General features: G+C 43.8%; 1 protein-coding gene across 3 annotated transcripts in view; it reads left to right on the forward strand.

Annotated features, from left to right (window-relative positions):
• LOC110511523 (proprotein convertase subtilisin/kexin type 6) overlaps positions 1-16,253 on the forward strand; it is an 85,069-nt gene that overhangs the window by 13,228 nt on the left and 55,588 nt on the right. For all 3 annotated transcript variants that reach the window (XM_036963436.1, XM_036963435.1, XM_036963434.1), the window contains exons 6-9: positions 1,366-1,454; positions 7,051-7,223; positions 10,529-10,741; positions 14,896-14,996. In XM_036963436.1, the coding sequence (XP_036819331.1) occupies positions 1,366-1,454; positions 7,051-7,223; positions 10,529-10,741; positions 14,896-14,996 (576 nt within the window). The remainder of the gene's footprint in view (positions 1-1,365; positions 1,455-7,050; positions 7,224-10,528; positions 10,742-14,895; positions 14,997-16,253) is intronic.

Genomic DNA, 16,253 nt, shown 5'->3' on the forward strand with positions numbered 1-16,253 from the left:
GTGACACCATGTTTTGTAATCCACCATGTTTGGCCACACATACATTTTCAAACAAGGCGACCAGCTGCACTGCAGGGGAGTGAACAGCATACTGGTCCTCGTATTCACCTCAGTTCTCGCTTTCTCAGGAGAAAGGACTGGAACAACACTCCTTGTAGTTCTCCTCTCTTTATCTGTTTCTCTCCATCACGCTCTCACTAATTCCACATCTCAGTTGAAGGCTGAAATTCACCTTTTACAGTTTCAGTAGATCTCTGTATTCAGTACGATAGCGTCTTTGTCACTTCCTTACTTAAAACTTCACAACATTTTCTCATCTCATCTTTTCTCTTCTCAATCTTTTTTTCATCTCAATATTTTCTCATCTAATTTCTCTTTAAAACATCTATTTGGTGAGTCTGGTTTGTTTTTGTGAAGAGGTGAAGTAAGAGGTTTTTCATGTCTCTAGCTGGTGAAACAGTCATTATCCAGTAGCCGTCGGTCCCTTGGTGCTGTAGACTCCTATCAGGTGTGTTAACATGCTGTGATAAAGAGCGTAGGGAAGGAGAGAGAGAGAGAGAGAGAAGAAGGGAATGAGGAAGAGTGTCAGGTGTTGAATATTCACTCCTCCACCACCTGCTGAGCCTGTGAAGAGAGGATAACCTTTACTTCATTCCAGAGGTGGACTGATCCCTTCTGTTTGTGTGATATGTAAATGAAGAGTGGGAGATGAAATGCTTAGTATAGACCTTCAACTCTTTTCAGTCCTTTACTAGTCCTTATGTTTAGTGACGGTATTACCCTGGACAGCCTCGAAGAGGACGGACCCTTCTGAGCCTGGGTCCTGGTACACTATTAGAAAAAAGGGTTCCAAAAGGGTTCTTTGGATGTTCCCATTGGAGAACCCTTTTAGGTTCCATGTAGAACCCTCTGTGGGAAGGGTTTTACATGAAACCCAAAAGGGCTCTACCTGGAACCAAAAAGGGTTCTACAAAGGGTTCTCTTATGGGGACAGCCGAAGAACCATTCTAGGTTTTAGATAGCACCTTTTTTTCTAAGAGTGTAGTAAAGTTTCTTCCTTGTAGGGAATTGTTCCCTGTGCTTCTGCTTGTGATTGTTGTTTGGTCGAGGCACGGTTACTGCAAAATCACTTTGTGACAACTGCTTTATAAATAGGATTTATTTGATTGGAGCCATTTTAGATAAGGTACATGTGCCAGCACTACCATAAGATAACATTCATTTACATTGGAATGAGTTTCTGTATGACAGCATTCCATCATGTAGTTCTCCTGGGCTAATACTGGCCATACTGATGAAAAACGTTCCTCTTCTTGCTCCATCTCTCCTCTCCTCTCGCTCCCCCTCTGTTCTTTTTCTCTCCAGACATGGGACGCGGTGTGCCGGTGAGGTTGCAGCTGTGGCCAATAACTCCCACTGCATTGTGGGAATTGCATACAATGCACGCATTGGAGGTATAGTATCCTCTCCTCTCCTCTCCTCTCCTCTCCTCTCCTCTCCTCTCCTCTCAGACAGAATTATTCTGCACGTGTGCACCAGATTAACCTTGACTTGTCCTGCTCTGTGTAAAAAGTGTGTGTGAGAGGTGTAATAAGAATGTTTCTCTAGCTTGCAGCGTTAAGCTGTGGACGTTCATGCGTTCACAAGGCATTAATCCCGGCGCGGTTTCTGTGATGTCAAATGTCGAGTGTTTTTAATCAAAGGACAGAATCTCACATCCCCTCCCACTGTCTTGTCTTCTCTGCAGCTGTGCTGAAAGCGCAGGCATTTTTGTCTTTCTCCCTCTCTCTTTTTCCATTCATCCATCTCTCTATCTCCCTCTCTCTTTGTCTTTCTCCCTCTCTCTTTTTCCATTCATCCATCTCTCTATCTCCCTCTCTCTTTGTCTTTCTCCCTCTCTCTTTTTCCATTCATCCATCTCTCTATCTCCCTCTCTCTTTGTCTTTCTCCCTCTCTCTTTTTCCATTCATCCATCTCTCTATCTCCCTCTCTCTTTGTCTTTCTCTCTCTCTCTTTTTCCATTCATCCATCTCTCTATCTCCCTCTCTCTTTGTCTTTCTCCCTCTCTCTTTTTCCATTCATCCATCTCTTTATCTCCCTCTCTCTTTGTCTTTCTCCCTCTCTCTTTTTCCATTCATCCATCTCTCTATCTCCCTCTCTCTTTGTCTTTCTCCCTCTCTCTTTTTCCATTCATCCATCTCTTTATCTCCCTCTCTCTTTGTCTTTATCTCTCTCTCTTTTTCCATTCATCCATCTCTCTATCTCCCTCTCTCTTTCTTCTCTCACCCCATTGATCCCTCTCTCGTTTTAAACATATTTCTCTCTCTTTCTCTATTTCTTCTCTTTATAACCCTCTCTCTCATCTGCAGATGTCTGGAATGGTACAAGTAGCCATTACAGTACTATAGTGTAGTGAATGGTGCAAGTAGCCTTTACAGTACTATAGTTAGTGAATGGTGCAAGTAGCCTTTACAGTACTATAGTTAGTGAATGGTGCAAGTAGCCTTTGCAGTACTATAGTGTAGTGAATGGTACCAGTAGTCTTTACAGTACTATAGTGTAGTGAATGGTACCAGTAGCCTTTACAGTACTATAGTGTAGTGAATGGTACCAGTAGCCTTTACAGTACTATAGTGTAGTGAATGGTACCAGTAGCCTTTACAGTACTATAGTGTAGTGAATGGTACCAGTAGCCTTTACAGTACTGTAGTGTAGTGAATGGTACAAGTAGCCTTTACAGTACTATAGTGTAATGAATGGTACCAGTAGCCTTTACAGTACTATAGTGTAGTGAATGGTACCAGTAGCCTTTACAGTACTATAGTGTAGTGAATGGTACCAGTAGTCTTTACAGTACTATAGTGTAGTTAATGGTACCAGTACTCTTTACAGTACGTGTAGTGAATGGTACCAGTAGCCTTTACAGTACTATAGTGTAGTGAATGGTACCAGTAGTCTTTACAGTACTGTAGTGTAGTGAATTGTACCAGTAGTCTTTACAGTACGTGTAGTGAATGGTACAAGTAGTCTTTACAGTACTATAGTGTAGTGAATGGTACAAGTAGTCTTTACAGTACTATAGTGTAGTGAATGGTACCAGTAGTCTTTACAGTACGTGTAGTGAATGGTACAAGTAGTCTTTACAGAACTATAGTGTAGTGAATGGTACAAGTAGTCTTTACAGTACTATAGTGTAGTGAATGGTACCAGTAGTCTTTACAGTACTATAGTGTAGTGAATGGTACCAGTAGTCTTTACAGTACTGTAGTGTAGTGAATGGTACAAGTAGTCTTTACAGTACTATAGTGTAGTGAATGGTACCAGTAGCCTTTACAGTACTATAGTGTAGTGAATGGTATGCTTGGATAATGGGAAGAATGAGTAGACGTTACTGGGTTCTAACTTCTAGGGTTCTAGGTTCTAGATGGGCTCTAGATTATATCATTTACACAAACCAGTTATTGATGCATGGGCTTGCCTGCCATGCAATATTGTGATGGCTAAAACCCTTTTAGGTTTTATAGTTAGGCTAAACTACATTATATTTCTCCAACACTCATCTTACTCAGTAGAAATGTTGGTTTGCCCTGTGTGGACCCTGTCCCTTTTCATTAATCCCTACTCTCTGATTTTCCTCATCTGCTTCAAGTCAGTGTATTTGTACTCTCTCTCTCTGTCTCTCGCTCTCTCTTCTATCTTCTCTCTCCTCTCTCTCTCTCCCTCTCTTTTCTTTCTCTCTCTCTCTTCTCTCTTGTTCGCCCTCTCTTTTCTCTCTCTCATGCTATCTGTCTCTCTCTCTCTCTCTCTCTCTCTCTCTCTATCTCTATCTCTCTCTCACTCTCCCTTGCTCGGTCTCTCTCTCTCTCTCTCTCTCTCTATCCTCTCTCTCTCACTCTCCCTTGCTCGGTCTCGCTCTCTCTCTCTCTCGCTCTCTATCCTCTCTCTCCTTTCTTCTTTACAGTGAGGTTTCTCTTGTGAACGCAGCTCTCATCAGGTCTGTATCCCCCCACCCCCCAAGGGAACAACAGGAGAGGGCATAACAAACCAATACAAACACCATAACACTCCCCCTACCCCCTTGTTCCCCTTTCATCACCAACCCTCCCCAAGGCACAACTTCAATGATATTTCTCTCTGTCGCTCCAAAATAAAAAGTGACTTAAACAAGATACCATAATAGATTACCTACCGTGGCTGTGAGAGCTATGCTATTGCTGGAACAGTTTTTTCTGTTTTGATTTAGTAGAATCAGGTGTGTTGGTTGTTAGTGTGTCTGTGGGGGGTTTGGGGTGGGTGAAGAGGGCCGTGGGTTTGTTATGGTGTTCGTATTGGTTTGTTACGCCCTCTCCTATTGTTCCCCTGTCAACACAGAAATGTCCATTTCTATAATGGGAAAGACACTTGACACACAGGTGTGTGTATCTGATGGATTGTGAGATATGGGCGACAAGAGACTATTCAAGAAATAATCATCCTCCACAACCGTACAGAAAGATGCTCTTGTCAAATAGTCATTTCTAGATCCAGCACACATTTCCTTTATCTTCCTCTCCTGACAAATACAGAACTAGAACTCTGGCATGGCAACCATCGTCAGAGGAATGCATGCGTATCCCTCGCATTAAAAAACTTCTGGACTTCCTGGTTGTAACCTTGTGAGACACATCAGAAGCCTCTTAGTTTTCTTCATGCACCATAGAAACAGAACCATGACACTCACTCACTCACTCACTCACTCACTCACTTACTCACTCACTCACTCACTCACACACACACACACACACACACGCACACACACACGCACACACACACACACACACACACACACACACACACACACACACACACACACACACACACACACACACACACACACACACACACACACACACACACACACGTTATGTTCTTCTATCTTTGTGGGGACCTAAAATGTATTTCCATTCAATATCCTTTTTTCCCTAACTCCTAACCCTAACCCATTACCTTTACCCTAATTCTGACCCTAACCATAATTGTAAACCTAACCCTGAACTAAAAACCTAAGGAGAATTTTACTTGTTTTACTATCCTTGTGGGGACTTTTGTGGATTTTTGTTCCCCACAAGGCATTTTTCTTATTTTGTTGCCTCACAACCTGGAATTAAAATAGATTTTTTGGGGGTTTGTATAATTGGATTTACACAACATGCCTACCACTTTGAAGATGCAAAATATTTTTATTGTGAAAACAAACAAGAAATAAGACAAAAAAATGAAATTCTCAATTGGATTGAGGTCTGTGCTTTGACTAGGCCAAGACATTTAAATGTTTCCTCTTAAACTACTCAAATGTTGCTTTAGCAGTATACTTAGGGTCATTGTCCTGCTGGAAGTTGAACCTCCGTCCCAGTCTCAATCTCTGGAAGACTGAAACAGGTTTCCCTCAAGAATTTCCCTGTATTTAGCGCCATCCATCATTCCTTTAATTCTGACCAGTTTCCCAGTCCCTGTTGATGAGAAACATCCCCACAGCATGATGCTGCCACCACCATGCTTCACTGTGGGGATAGTGTTCTCGGGGTGATGAGATGTGTTGGGTTTGCGCCAGACATAGCATTTTCCTTGATGGTCAAAAAGTTCAATTTTAGTCTCATCTGACCAGAGTACCTTCTTCCATATGTTTGGGGAGTCTCCCACATGCCTTTTGGCAAACACCAAACGTGTGTGCTTATTTTTTTCTTTATAAGCAATGGCTTTTTTTCTGGCCACTCTTCCGTAAGGCCCAGCTCTGTGGAGTGTACGGCTTAAAGTGGTCCTATGGACAGATACTCCAGTCTCTGCTGTGGAGCTTTGCAGCTCCTTCAGGGCTATCTTTGTTCTCTTTGTTGCCTCTGATTAATGCCCTCCTTGCCTGGTCCATGAGTTTTGGTGGGCGACCCTCTCTAGGCAGGTTTGTTGTGGTGCCATATTCTTTCCATTTTTTTAATATGTCCCCCCTTTGGGAACATACTGTTCATTTTTAAATGAGGAGATGGGTGGATGGAGGAATGAACTCAATGGAGGGTTGGAGTAGAGTTAGAGGGATGGATGGAGGGGAAAGGGGGAGAGAGAGTCTTGCCGGGGTACAGCGAGTAGAGATCTATCCATGTAACCCAAACACACACTCAAGCACACACACACACACACACACACGCATACACACACACGCACACACACACACACACACACACACACGCACACGCGCACACGCACACACACACACACACACCACACACACACACAGTCTTTTTCACACACCCTCTTGCCGGCTGTGTTGTTTGACAATAAATATGTGTTTAGAGTGGAAGATAAAGCAGAAGAGGAGGGCTGAACCAAACAACAGAGTGAAACTGTGTCTTTGTGCTTCAGTAAAGGGAATACATGTGTCGGCATAGTTTCACATTGGTCCCACTTTTCTCTGAGTTCTCAGCAGTCGCCTAGCTGGCAGCAAAGGCTTCTGATTATAATCATGCCATGTTGACCAGAGTGGGATCTTAATTCTGCCCTCAAACCCTTTGGCCCTGTTTCAATTCTATAAAGCGACATCGTATGTTAGTTCGTTAATTTGTTGTTTTTTGGTTAGTTGGCTGGTTCCTTCCTTCCTTCCTTCCTTCCTTCCTTCCTTCCTTCCTTCCTTCCTTCCTTCCTTCCTTCCTTCCTTCCTTCCTTCCTTACTTCCTTCCTCGGTGTAATCACTGATCTGACTAATCGTTATCAAAGCTATGTGAATATATCCTGGCTCTCAACTATCCAACATGTGTATTTTGAGGGGACCCAAGGTAGACTAGCTGTTACTGAAGCTGAACACACACAAACAAAACAAATACGCTGACTCATTCTTTTAAACGGCAAGTCACCTTTGGACACAAATATCTGCTAAATGACCATCTATTTGTTATTGTAAAACACTTTATGACAACGATTTTAAAAAAGTGACTTATAAATGCATTTGATTGGTTGAGCGATTCATTGTTTTATTTATTGATTTATTGATTGGTTGATTGATATTGGTTGTGTAACTGTGAGTAGGTATTCGTATGCTGGATGGTGATGTGACAGATGTAGTAGAGGCGAAGTCCCTCGGTGTCAGACCTGACTACATAGACATCTACAGCGCCAGCTGGGGACCTGACGACGATGGAAAGACTGTGGACGGACCAGGGCCTCTGGCCAAACAGGCCTTCGAGATGGGCATCAAAAAGGTGAAGTATGGTCTATAACCACGTTTCCATCCACAGTTTAATGTGAGTAAAGTCATATAGAATTAAAAAAGACTGCTGTGCTGAAAACCGGATGTTTCGGTACAGTTTTCTGAATGGCGACAGATCATCTGTTCGTTTGACATGGTGGGATCTTTTTGTGCAGGTAAAATTCATTTTGCGAGAAATGCTGGTGGAAACGCCTTTATGCGCAAATATTGATATCATAACCATCACATTGAAGTAAACTTGAAGTCACATGATGATATGGTGTGAGGTCCTCCCACTACGACTCAGGAAACCATGTAGTTGATGAGGCTACAGATGAAATAAGTAACGATGAACTTCACAGGGTGGTGAAAGTGCACGATGATGAGCTTGATGCTTCTTTCCGTTAAATTTGCGGAAACACACCACTGGTGGGATAATGTGCATATTTTCTTAATTGATTTTAGAATATTAACATGAAAATCTGTTGACAATTGGATGGAAACCTAGTTTATAGCTAATCCCACCCTATGTATTGCCCAATGTAGCGCACTACACTGCTGTCCATGACACCCCATTCCCTGGGCCATATAGTGCACTACTGATAACCCCCTTTGGGCCGTATAGTGCACTACTGATAACCCCCTTTGGGCCGTATAGTGCACTACTGATAACCCCCTTTGGGCCGTATAGTGCACTACTGATGACTCCCTTTGGGCCATATAGCGCACTACTGATAACCCCCTTTGGGCCATATAGTGCACTACTGATGACCCCCTTTGGGCCATATAGTGCACTACTGATGACCCCCTTTGGGCCATATAGTGCACTACTGATGACCTCCTTTGGGCCATATAGTGCACTACTGATGACCCCCTTTGGGCCATATAGTGCACTACTGATGACCCCCTTTGGGCCATATAGTGCACTACTGATGACCCCCTTTGGGCCATATAGTGCACTACTGATGACCCCCTTTGGGCCATATAGTGCACTACTGATGACCCCCTTTGGGCCATATAGTGCACTACTGATGACCCCCTTTGGGCCATATAGTGCACTACTGATAACCCCCTTTGGGCCATATAGTGCACTACTGATAACCCCCTTTGGGCCATATAGTGCACTACTGATGACCCCCTTTGGGCCATATAGTGCACTACTGATAACCCCCTTTGGGCCATATAGTGCAGTACTGATGATCCCCTTTGGGCCATATAGTGCACTACTGATAACCCCCTTTGGGCCATATAGTGCACTACTTTAGACCAAACATTTGATCAAATGAAACCCAATTGTACTGCACTACTTTCTTACATGAGTGTTTCAATGACACCCTCCATTCCCTTCCTAGTGTACTACTTTGACTTGAGCAACTCAAATTACACCCTATTTCCCATGTAGTGCACTACTCCTGACCAGAGGAACTTTTGATCAGAAAACGTCATGAATTTAAGCCTTTGAGGAACATGATTTGCCCAAAATACCTCTTGAAATCAGTGTACAGAACTGCATCACTCAAATTAGATTAGACAGTAACAGGATCTCAATATGAGGCACTTGATTTCAAAAGGTATTTTGGAGCAAATCAATCTACTTAACCGAGTCACTCAAATGAAACGAATAAGGAAATGCAATTCCACTTGTTTAGCGCCCCCAGAAGTACAAAGTGAAAAGGTCCTTATTGCTGTGTGGTATTGAACTTGGCCTCAACTCTGTTGAAAAACGGATTGCATTGATTCAGTGGAGCGCTAAGAGCACATTACATAACAAAGAGAAAAGTGTTTTTGGGGGGGGATGTACGAAGCCCATCTACAATGGAGATAGTTTTAACGAGAAAGACATATTTTTCAAATCAACTTTCAATGTCTACTGACATCCTTTTCACACTATTGTGCTGAACCAAACTGTGCAGGCTCGGGTATCTTCTTTTCAAGTTGTATTTCTCAACAACTATGATGGATGAGTAACCCAGCTTGATCTTCTCTGTTTGGCTCAGTTGTTCACATCTGTCCCTCTCTCCCTCTCAAACAGGGCCCTAAAGGGTCTGGGCTCCATCTTAGTTCACATCTGTCCCTCTCTCCCTCTCAAACAGGGCCCTAAAGGGTCTGGGCTCCATCTTAGTTCACATCTGTCCCTCTCTCCCTCTCAAACAGGGCCCTAAAGGGTCTGGACTCCATCTTAGTTCACATCTGTCCCTCTCTCCCTCTCAAACAGGGCCCTAAAGGGTCTGGGCTCCATCTTAGTTCACATCTGTCCCTCTCTCCCTCTCAAAACAGGGCCCTAAAGGGTCTGGGCTCCAACTTAGTTCACATCTGTCCCTCTCTCCCTCTCAAACAGGGCCCTAAAGGGTCTGGGCTCCATCTTAGTTCACATTTGTCCCTCTCTCCCTCTCAAACAGGAACCTAAAGTGTCTGGACTCCATCTTAGTTCACATCTGTCCCTCTCTCCCTCTCAAACAGGGCCCTAAAGGGTCTGGGCTCCATCTTAGTTCACATCTGTCCCTCTCTCCCTCTCAAAACAGGGCCCTAAAGGGTCTGGACTCCATCTTAGTTCACATCTGTCCCTCTCTCCCTCTCAAACAGGAACCTAAAGTGTCTGGACTCCATCTTAGTTCACATCTGTCCCTCTCTCCCTCTCAAACAGGGCCCTAAAGGGTCTGGGCTCCATCTTAGTTCACATCTGTCCCTCTCTCCCTCTCAAAACAGGGCCCTAAAGGGTCTGGACTCCATCTTAGTTCACATCTGTCCCTCTCTCCCTCTCAAACAGGAACCTAAAGTGTCTGGACTCCATCTTAGTTCACATCTGTCCCTCTCTCCCTCTCAAACAGGGCCCTAAAGGGTCTGGGCTCCATCTTAGTTCACATCTGTCCCTCTCTCCCTCTCAAAACAGGGTCCTAAAGGGTCTGGGCTCCAACTTAGTTCACATCTGTCCCTCTCTCCCTCTCAAACAGGGCCCTAAAGGGTCTGGGCTCCATCTTAGTTCACATTTGTCCCTCTCTCCCTCTCAAACAGGAACCTAAAGTGTCTGGACTCCATCTTAGTTCACATCTGTCCCTCTCTCCCTCTCAAACAGGGCCCTAAAGGGTCTGGGCTCCATCTTAGTTCACATCTGTCCCTCTCTCCCTCTCAAAACAGGGCCCTAAAGGGTCTGGGCTCCAACTTAGTTCACATCTGTCCCTCTCTCCCTCTCAAACAGGGCCCTAAAGGGTCTGGGCTCCATCTTAGTTCACATTTGTCCCTCTCTCCCTCTCAAACAGGGCCCTAAAGGGTCTGGGCTCCATCTTAGTTCACATCTGTCCCTCTCTCCCTCTCAAACAGGGCCGGAAGGGTCTGGGATCCATCTTTGTTTGGGCGTCGGGGAACGGCGGTCGCCAGGGCGACCACTGTTCATGTGATGGCTACACCAACAGCATCTACACCATCTCCATCTCCAGCACCACAGAGAACGGCAACAAGCCCTGGTACCTGGAGGTCTGCTCCTCCACACTGGCCACCACCTACAGCAGCGGGGAGTTCTATGACAGGAAGATAGTAAGTGTGTGTGTGTGTGTGTGTGCGCGAGTGTGCGTGTGTGCGCACGTGTGCGTGTGTGTGTGTGTGTGTGTGTGTGTGTGTGTGTGTGTGTGTGTGTGCGTGCGTGCGTGTGTGTGTGTGTGTGTGTGTGTGTGCGTGCGTGCGTGCGTGTGTGTGAGTGTACTTGGAGGTCTGCTCTTCGTGGCAAGTTTTACGAAAGGAAAATAGTTGAGTTTTGAGGGAGTGTTGATGTTTAAATCAAGTGTGCCTTTGTCTGCTTTGCCATGGAAGGAAAGCTGTTTAGTTGCAGGGTTACAAACCATAAAAGCCCAGGAACGCTAGTACACATTATTATGGCATCCTTCATTCTGTCAAATGTACATTTCCATCTAAGCAGATTAACATTCAGACTGCTATGATACAGTTCAGTGGCCAGACTCAAACACATGCACACACACTCTCACTCTCTTTCAGAAACATGCTATCTTTCATTCTGGCATTCATAAACACACACACACACACACACACACACACACTCACACACACACACTCACAACACCATCCCCATATCATGTTTTTGATGTCCTCTGGGATAAGGGAATGGTGTAGCGTTGCCAAAGCACAGACATGCCACATCCATCAACTACACACTGTTTTCCCCCAACTACACAGAGATGGCCTCCCCTTACTGGAATTATGACAGCGTCAACAACTTGGACACAGCTCAAATGTGCTGTTTGTGTTGCTCTTTTTAACAAATATCCATAATGAGGAAAGGTTGCTACTGGACAAGGCTAATATTTAGCCAGGCTTGTGCTTGACAGAGGAGAGGCATGCTGACCAAGTCACATACGTTGCATGGACTCAGTCTCTGTGCAATAATAGTGTTTAAGAAGAGTTTTAATGACTACTTCATCTCAGTATCACACACATACAATTATCTGTAAGGTCCCTCAGCTGAGAAGTGCATTTCAAACAGATTCAACCATAAAGACCAGGGAGGTTTTCCAATACTTCACAAAGAAGGGTACTTATTGGTAGATGGCTTTAAAAAAAGAAGACATTCAATAGCCCTTTGAGCATTGTGTATTTATTAATAACACATTGGATGGTGTATCAATACACCCAGTCACTACAAAGATACAGGCGTCCTTCCTAACTCAGTTGCCTGAGAGGAAGGAAACGGCTCAGGGATTTCACCATGAGGCCAATGGTGACTTTAAAACAGTCACAGAGTTTAAATGGCTGTGATAAGAGAAAACTGAGGATCGATTAACAACATTGTAGCTACTCCACAATACTAACCTAAATGACAGAGTGAATAGAAGGAAGCCTGTACAGAATAAAAAATATTCCAAAACATGCATCCTGTTTGGAATAAGGTACTAAAGTAAAACTGCCCAAAAATTGGCTAAGAAATTAACTTTATGTCCTGAATACTAAGTGTTATGTTTTGGGCAAATCCAGCACATGTCACTGAGTACCACTCTTCATATTTTACAGCATGGTGGTGGCTGCATCATGTTATGGGTGTGCTTGTCATCACCAAGGACTATGGATTTTATAGGATACAAATAAATGGAATAGAGCTAGGCACAGGCAAAATCCTAGAGGAAAACCTTGTTCAGTCCGCTTTCCAACAGACACTGGAGACAAATTAAGGACAATAACCTAAAACACAAGGCCAAATATACACTGGAGGTGCTTACCAAGATTAAGAAGGAAAGCAATTCCACAAATTCACTTTTAACAAGGCACACTTATTAATTGAAATTCATTCCAGGTGACTACCTCATGAAGCTGGTTGAGAGAATACCAAGAGTGTGCAAAGCTGTCATCAAGGCAAAGGGTGGCTACTTTAAAGAATCTCATATATAAAATGTATTTTGATAAAATTGTAAAAATCACAAAAAACCTTTGAATGAGTAGTTATGACCAAACTTTTTACTGGTACTGTATGTAAATGAGATATTTCTGTATTTCATTTTCATTTGCAAAACAATTATTAGATATAAATATATATGTTTTGCTGATGCAACCTGGTATTGCCATGCCGTCTCCCATCCAAGTACTAACCAGGCCCAAAATTTCTAAAAACGTGTTTTCACTTTGTCATTATGGGGTATTGTTTGTAGATGGGTGAGGGAAAAGAATGATTAAATACATTTTGAATTTAGGCTGTAAAACAAAACAATGTGGAATTAGTCAAGGGGTATGAATACTTTCTGAAGGCCCTGTAAGTAGTTCATTGAATTTTGATGAAATTCAAATGTTTTGCTGGCTTACAGGTAGAGATAAAACAGATAGTGAGTATTTTGTGGGTGGAAACTTGGACAAAAGATAGATAGGTCTGTGTTTAGAGATGCTATATTGATGGATGCTAGTTAAATTAAATGTCAGGGTTGCGTTCACTACATTCCACAAATCTGAAAGTAGTGGATTGGTGGAGGCATAGGCTAGAGTTTTTATTTGTATTTATTTTAGTTTACAGCACCAGGTATTCCAGGCTGTCTCCCATCCAAGTACTAACCAGGCCCGACTCTGCGGAGCTACTGAGATCAGAAAATATCAGGCGTGTTCAGGGTGGTATGGCCTCAAGTGTATTTAAAAAAAAAAAAATTCTCCCCAAATTACGACCTTGGCTCATCGCTACAGTACAACTCCCGTATGGGCTCGGAAGAGACCAGTACAACTCCCGTATGGGCTCGGGAGAGACCAGTACAACTCCCGTATGGGCTCGGGAGAGACCAGTACAACTCCCGTATGGGCTCGGGAGAGACCAGTACAACTCCCGTATGGGCTCGGGAGAGACCAGTACAACTCCCGTATGGGCTCGGGAGAGACCAGTACAACTCCCATATGGGAGTTAGCAGATCCCCCAGTATTCAGAGATCCCTCGCTTACAATTCTTTAAAATTACAAACTTATAAATATGTTTACTTAACTTGAAAGCAGTCCAGGGACAAGGAGACGTAAATCCACACTTAGGTTTGGTATACATAGCCATTACCACTAACTGCTAACATAAGCATTTTCTAACAAACCTACAACAGTCAATGTATCCCAAAGTAGAAGTATCCTTCAAAAAGCTTGGCATTACGTGGTAAAAAAAATCTGGTCCAAATCATCTCAAACTGTAAATATTAGAGGTTGGTAGCAGGTTGGTAGCAGGTTGGTAGCAGGTTGGTAGCAGGGGCATAGGTGAACAAAACAAGTGTGTCTTGCTGTTTCTCATTGACTGCTTCCAAGGTAAAGAAACTAAATGTAATATGCAATTTTGTAATTTGGGTGAACTATCCCTTTAAGGCCCTGGTGTGATAACTCTGGGTGGGGCTCTGACCTCCTGGGCTCAGGGGCCATATTTGTCAAGATGCTTGATACAGCCCTCTGGGGCTGTGGATCCTGTACATCCCTGTACCTCTCGCTGCCCCCTCCCCTGCCTATGGTCTAGACCAACACTGTGGGTGTCCTGGTTAGTTTTACAGGGACCAAATTGAGAATAATATTTACTGAGTTGAGCAGAAGCTGAACCTGTGGCCCCAGCCCAGTACACATGGTGGGGCAGTGGTGGTATTTGGTATTTATTAGGATCCCCATTAGCTGCTGCAGAAGCAGCTACACTTCCTGGTGGTGGGTGGCAGGGTTTACGGCGAGGTTCTGCCCTTCTCCCCTCACCCAGCTGTCATGTACTTTAACAAGCCTTGGCTATGTGCTCCCTGCTCCGCCATCCAGTTAACAGTCAATTGGTCTTTCCTTGCCAAGAGTCCCAAATAGCCTCCACTCATTGCTGTCTCCTTGCCGTCATTACTATTGATTTGTGAGAATGTCATATGTGAGTGAGAGTGTAGTGGCAAAGGGAACAAGAAAAGGAAGCTGCATAAGAGTATTAGGACATAACCCAAGATGCCAAAAAACAAGTTCCTGTACTTAGTCATTATTATGTCATCACTACTGTAAATAACTGTAAATATTACTGTAAATAGAATGTATGTTGTATTGATATAGTTTATGTGTCTCGACAGGCAACTGATTGTACAGTGCATTGTGTGGTTTAAGGAACACATTTCTGAGTGTCAGTCTTTGCGGCAGACATTCTAACTCAAGAAGAAATGAATGTAAAGAAAGATGATGAGTGAATAAGATGTAATCTCTGTCGTTTTCCCTTCTGTCAGGTGACCACAGACCTGCGGCAGCGATGTACTGATGGCCACACTGGTACCTCTGTGTCGGCTCCCATGGTGGCTGGGGTCATCGCTCTCACTCTGGAGGCCAAGTCAGTACCCCCTCTCTCTCTACCCTATCCCTCCATCCCTCTCTCTACACTATCCCTCCATCCCTCTCTCTCTCTACCCTATCCCTCCATCCCTCTCTCTCTCTATACTATCCCTCATCCCTCTTTCTCTCTACCCTATCCCTCCATCCCTCTCTCTCTCTACCCTATCCCTCCATCCCTCTCTCTCTCTAGCCTATCCCTCCATCCCTCTCTCTACCCTATCCCTCCATCCCTCTTTCTCTCTACCCTATCCCTCCATCCCTCTCTCTCTCTACCCTATCCCTCCATCTCTCTCTCTACCCTATCCCTCCATCCCTCTTTCTCTCTCTGCCCTATCCCTCCATCCCTCTTTCTCTCTCTACCCTATCCCTCCATCCCTCTTTTCTTGTTTCTGTCTACCGTCTGTCCGTCCGCCCGTCTGTCTGATTAGACCTTTCAGTGACATCTGTCCTGTCAAGGAGGTCTTATCTTGACGTTGCACAGACTCTGGAGTCTCAACATCGTGGCGTTTTTCTCATAACTGGTTCATTACTGTGGAAGGACATCCCTTTTCAGGGTCCACATTCTTTTAGGAGAACGGTTCATGGGATGTTTTGGCACGCACGCCAAACGCACGCATCACACACATACATTTGAGCTGAGGAACTCAGGTAGTAGCAGGGGTGATTTGTGTTCACACCTTCAGCAGCTCTGCACCTGTGGATCAGGGACTATTAGACTATTCCCACGTCTGTAGATAACAGAGAATAATTGAAGATAATAATAGATGGAATACTAACTAGATGTGTTAATGGTGTTCTATCTTATTGCTGTAGCTCATAGTTGTCCCCTAGACAGTGGGAGGAGCCCTGGATATAGACTATGTGCGTAATACTCAATTATAAACTGGGTGGTTGGAGCCTGAATGCTGCCAGGCTGACAGCCGTGGTAGATCACGGGTTTGACAAAACATTCATTTTTACTGCTCTAATTACGTGCTTAATACACAATTGGACAATGATACACAATGATACGACTGCAGAATGGGGTACATTTCATTTGATCGCTCTACATCAGATTTTAATGAGCGAATTGATCTTCTAAATTATTTAAATGAAGTAAAACGTCAAACTATTTATGAGTGACTTGTACAAATACATTTGACTTATTTCTATAGTTTTCTACTTTTGGCCATACTGTATAAGGAAAACAATATGGGTAAACAGCTGTCATTTCTTACTGCCTTCTTTGTGATTTTCTTAAGACCTGGGCACAAAC

Source organism: Oncorhynchus mykiss, chromosome 26 (assembly GCF_013265735.2).
Source record: "Oncorhynchus mykiss isolate Arlee chromosome 26, USDA_OmykA_1.1, whole genome shotgun sequence".
Classification (NCBI taxonomy): domain Eukaryota; kingdom Metazoa; phylum Chordata; class Actinopteri; order Salmoniformes; family Salmonidae; genus Oncorhynchus; species Oncorhynchus mykiss.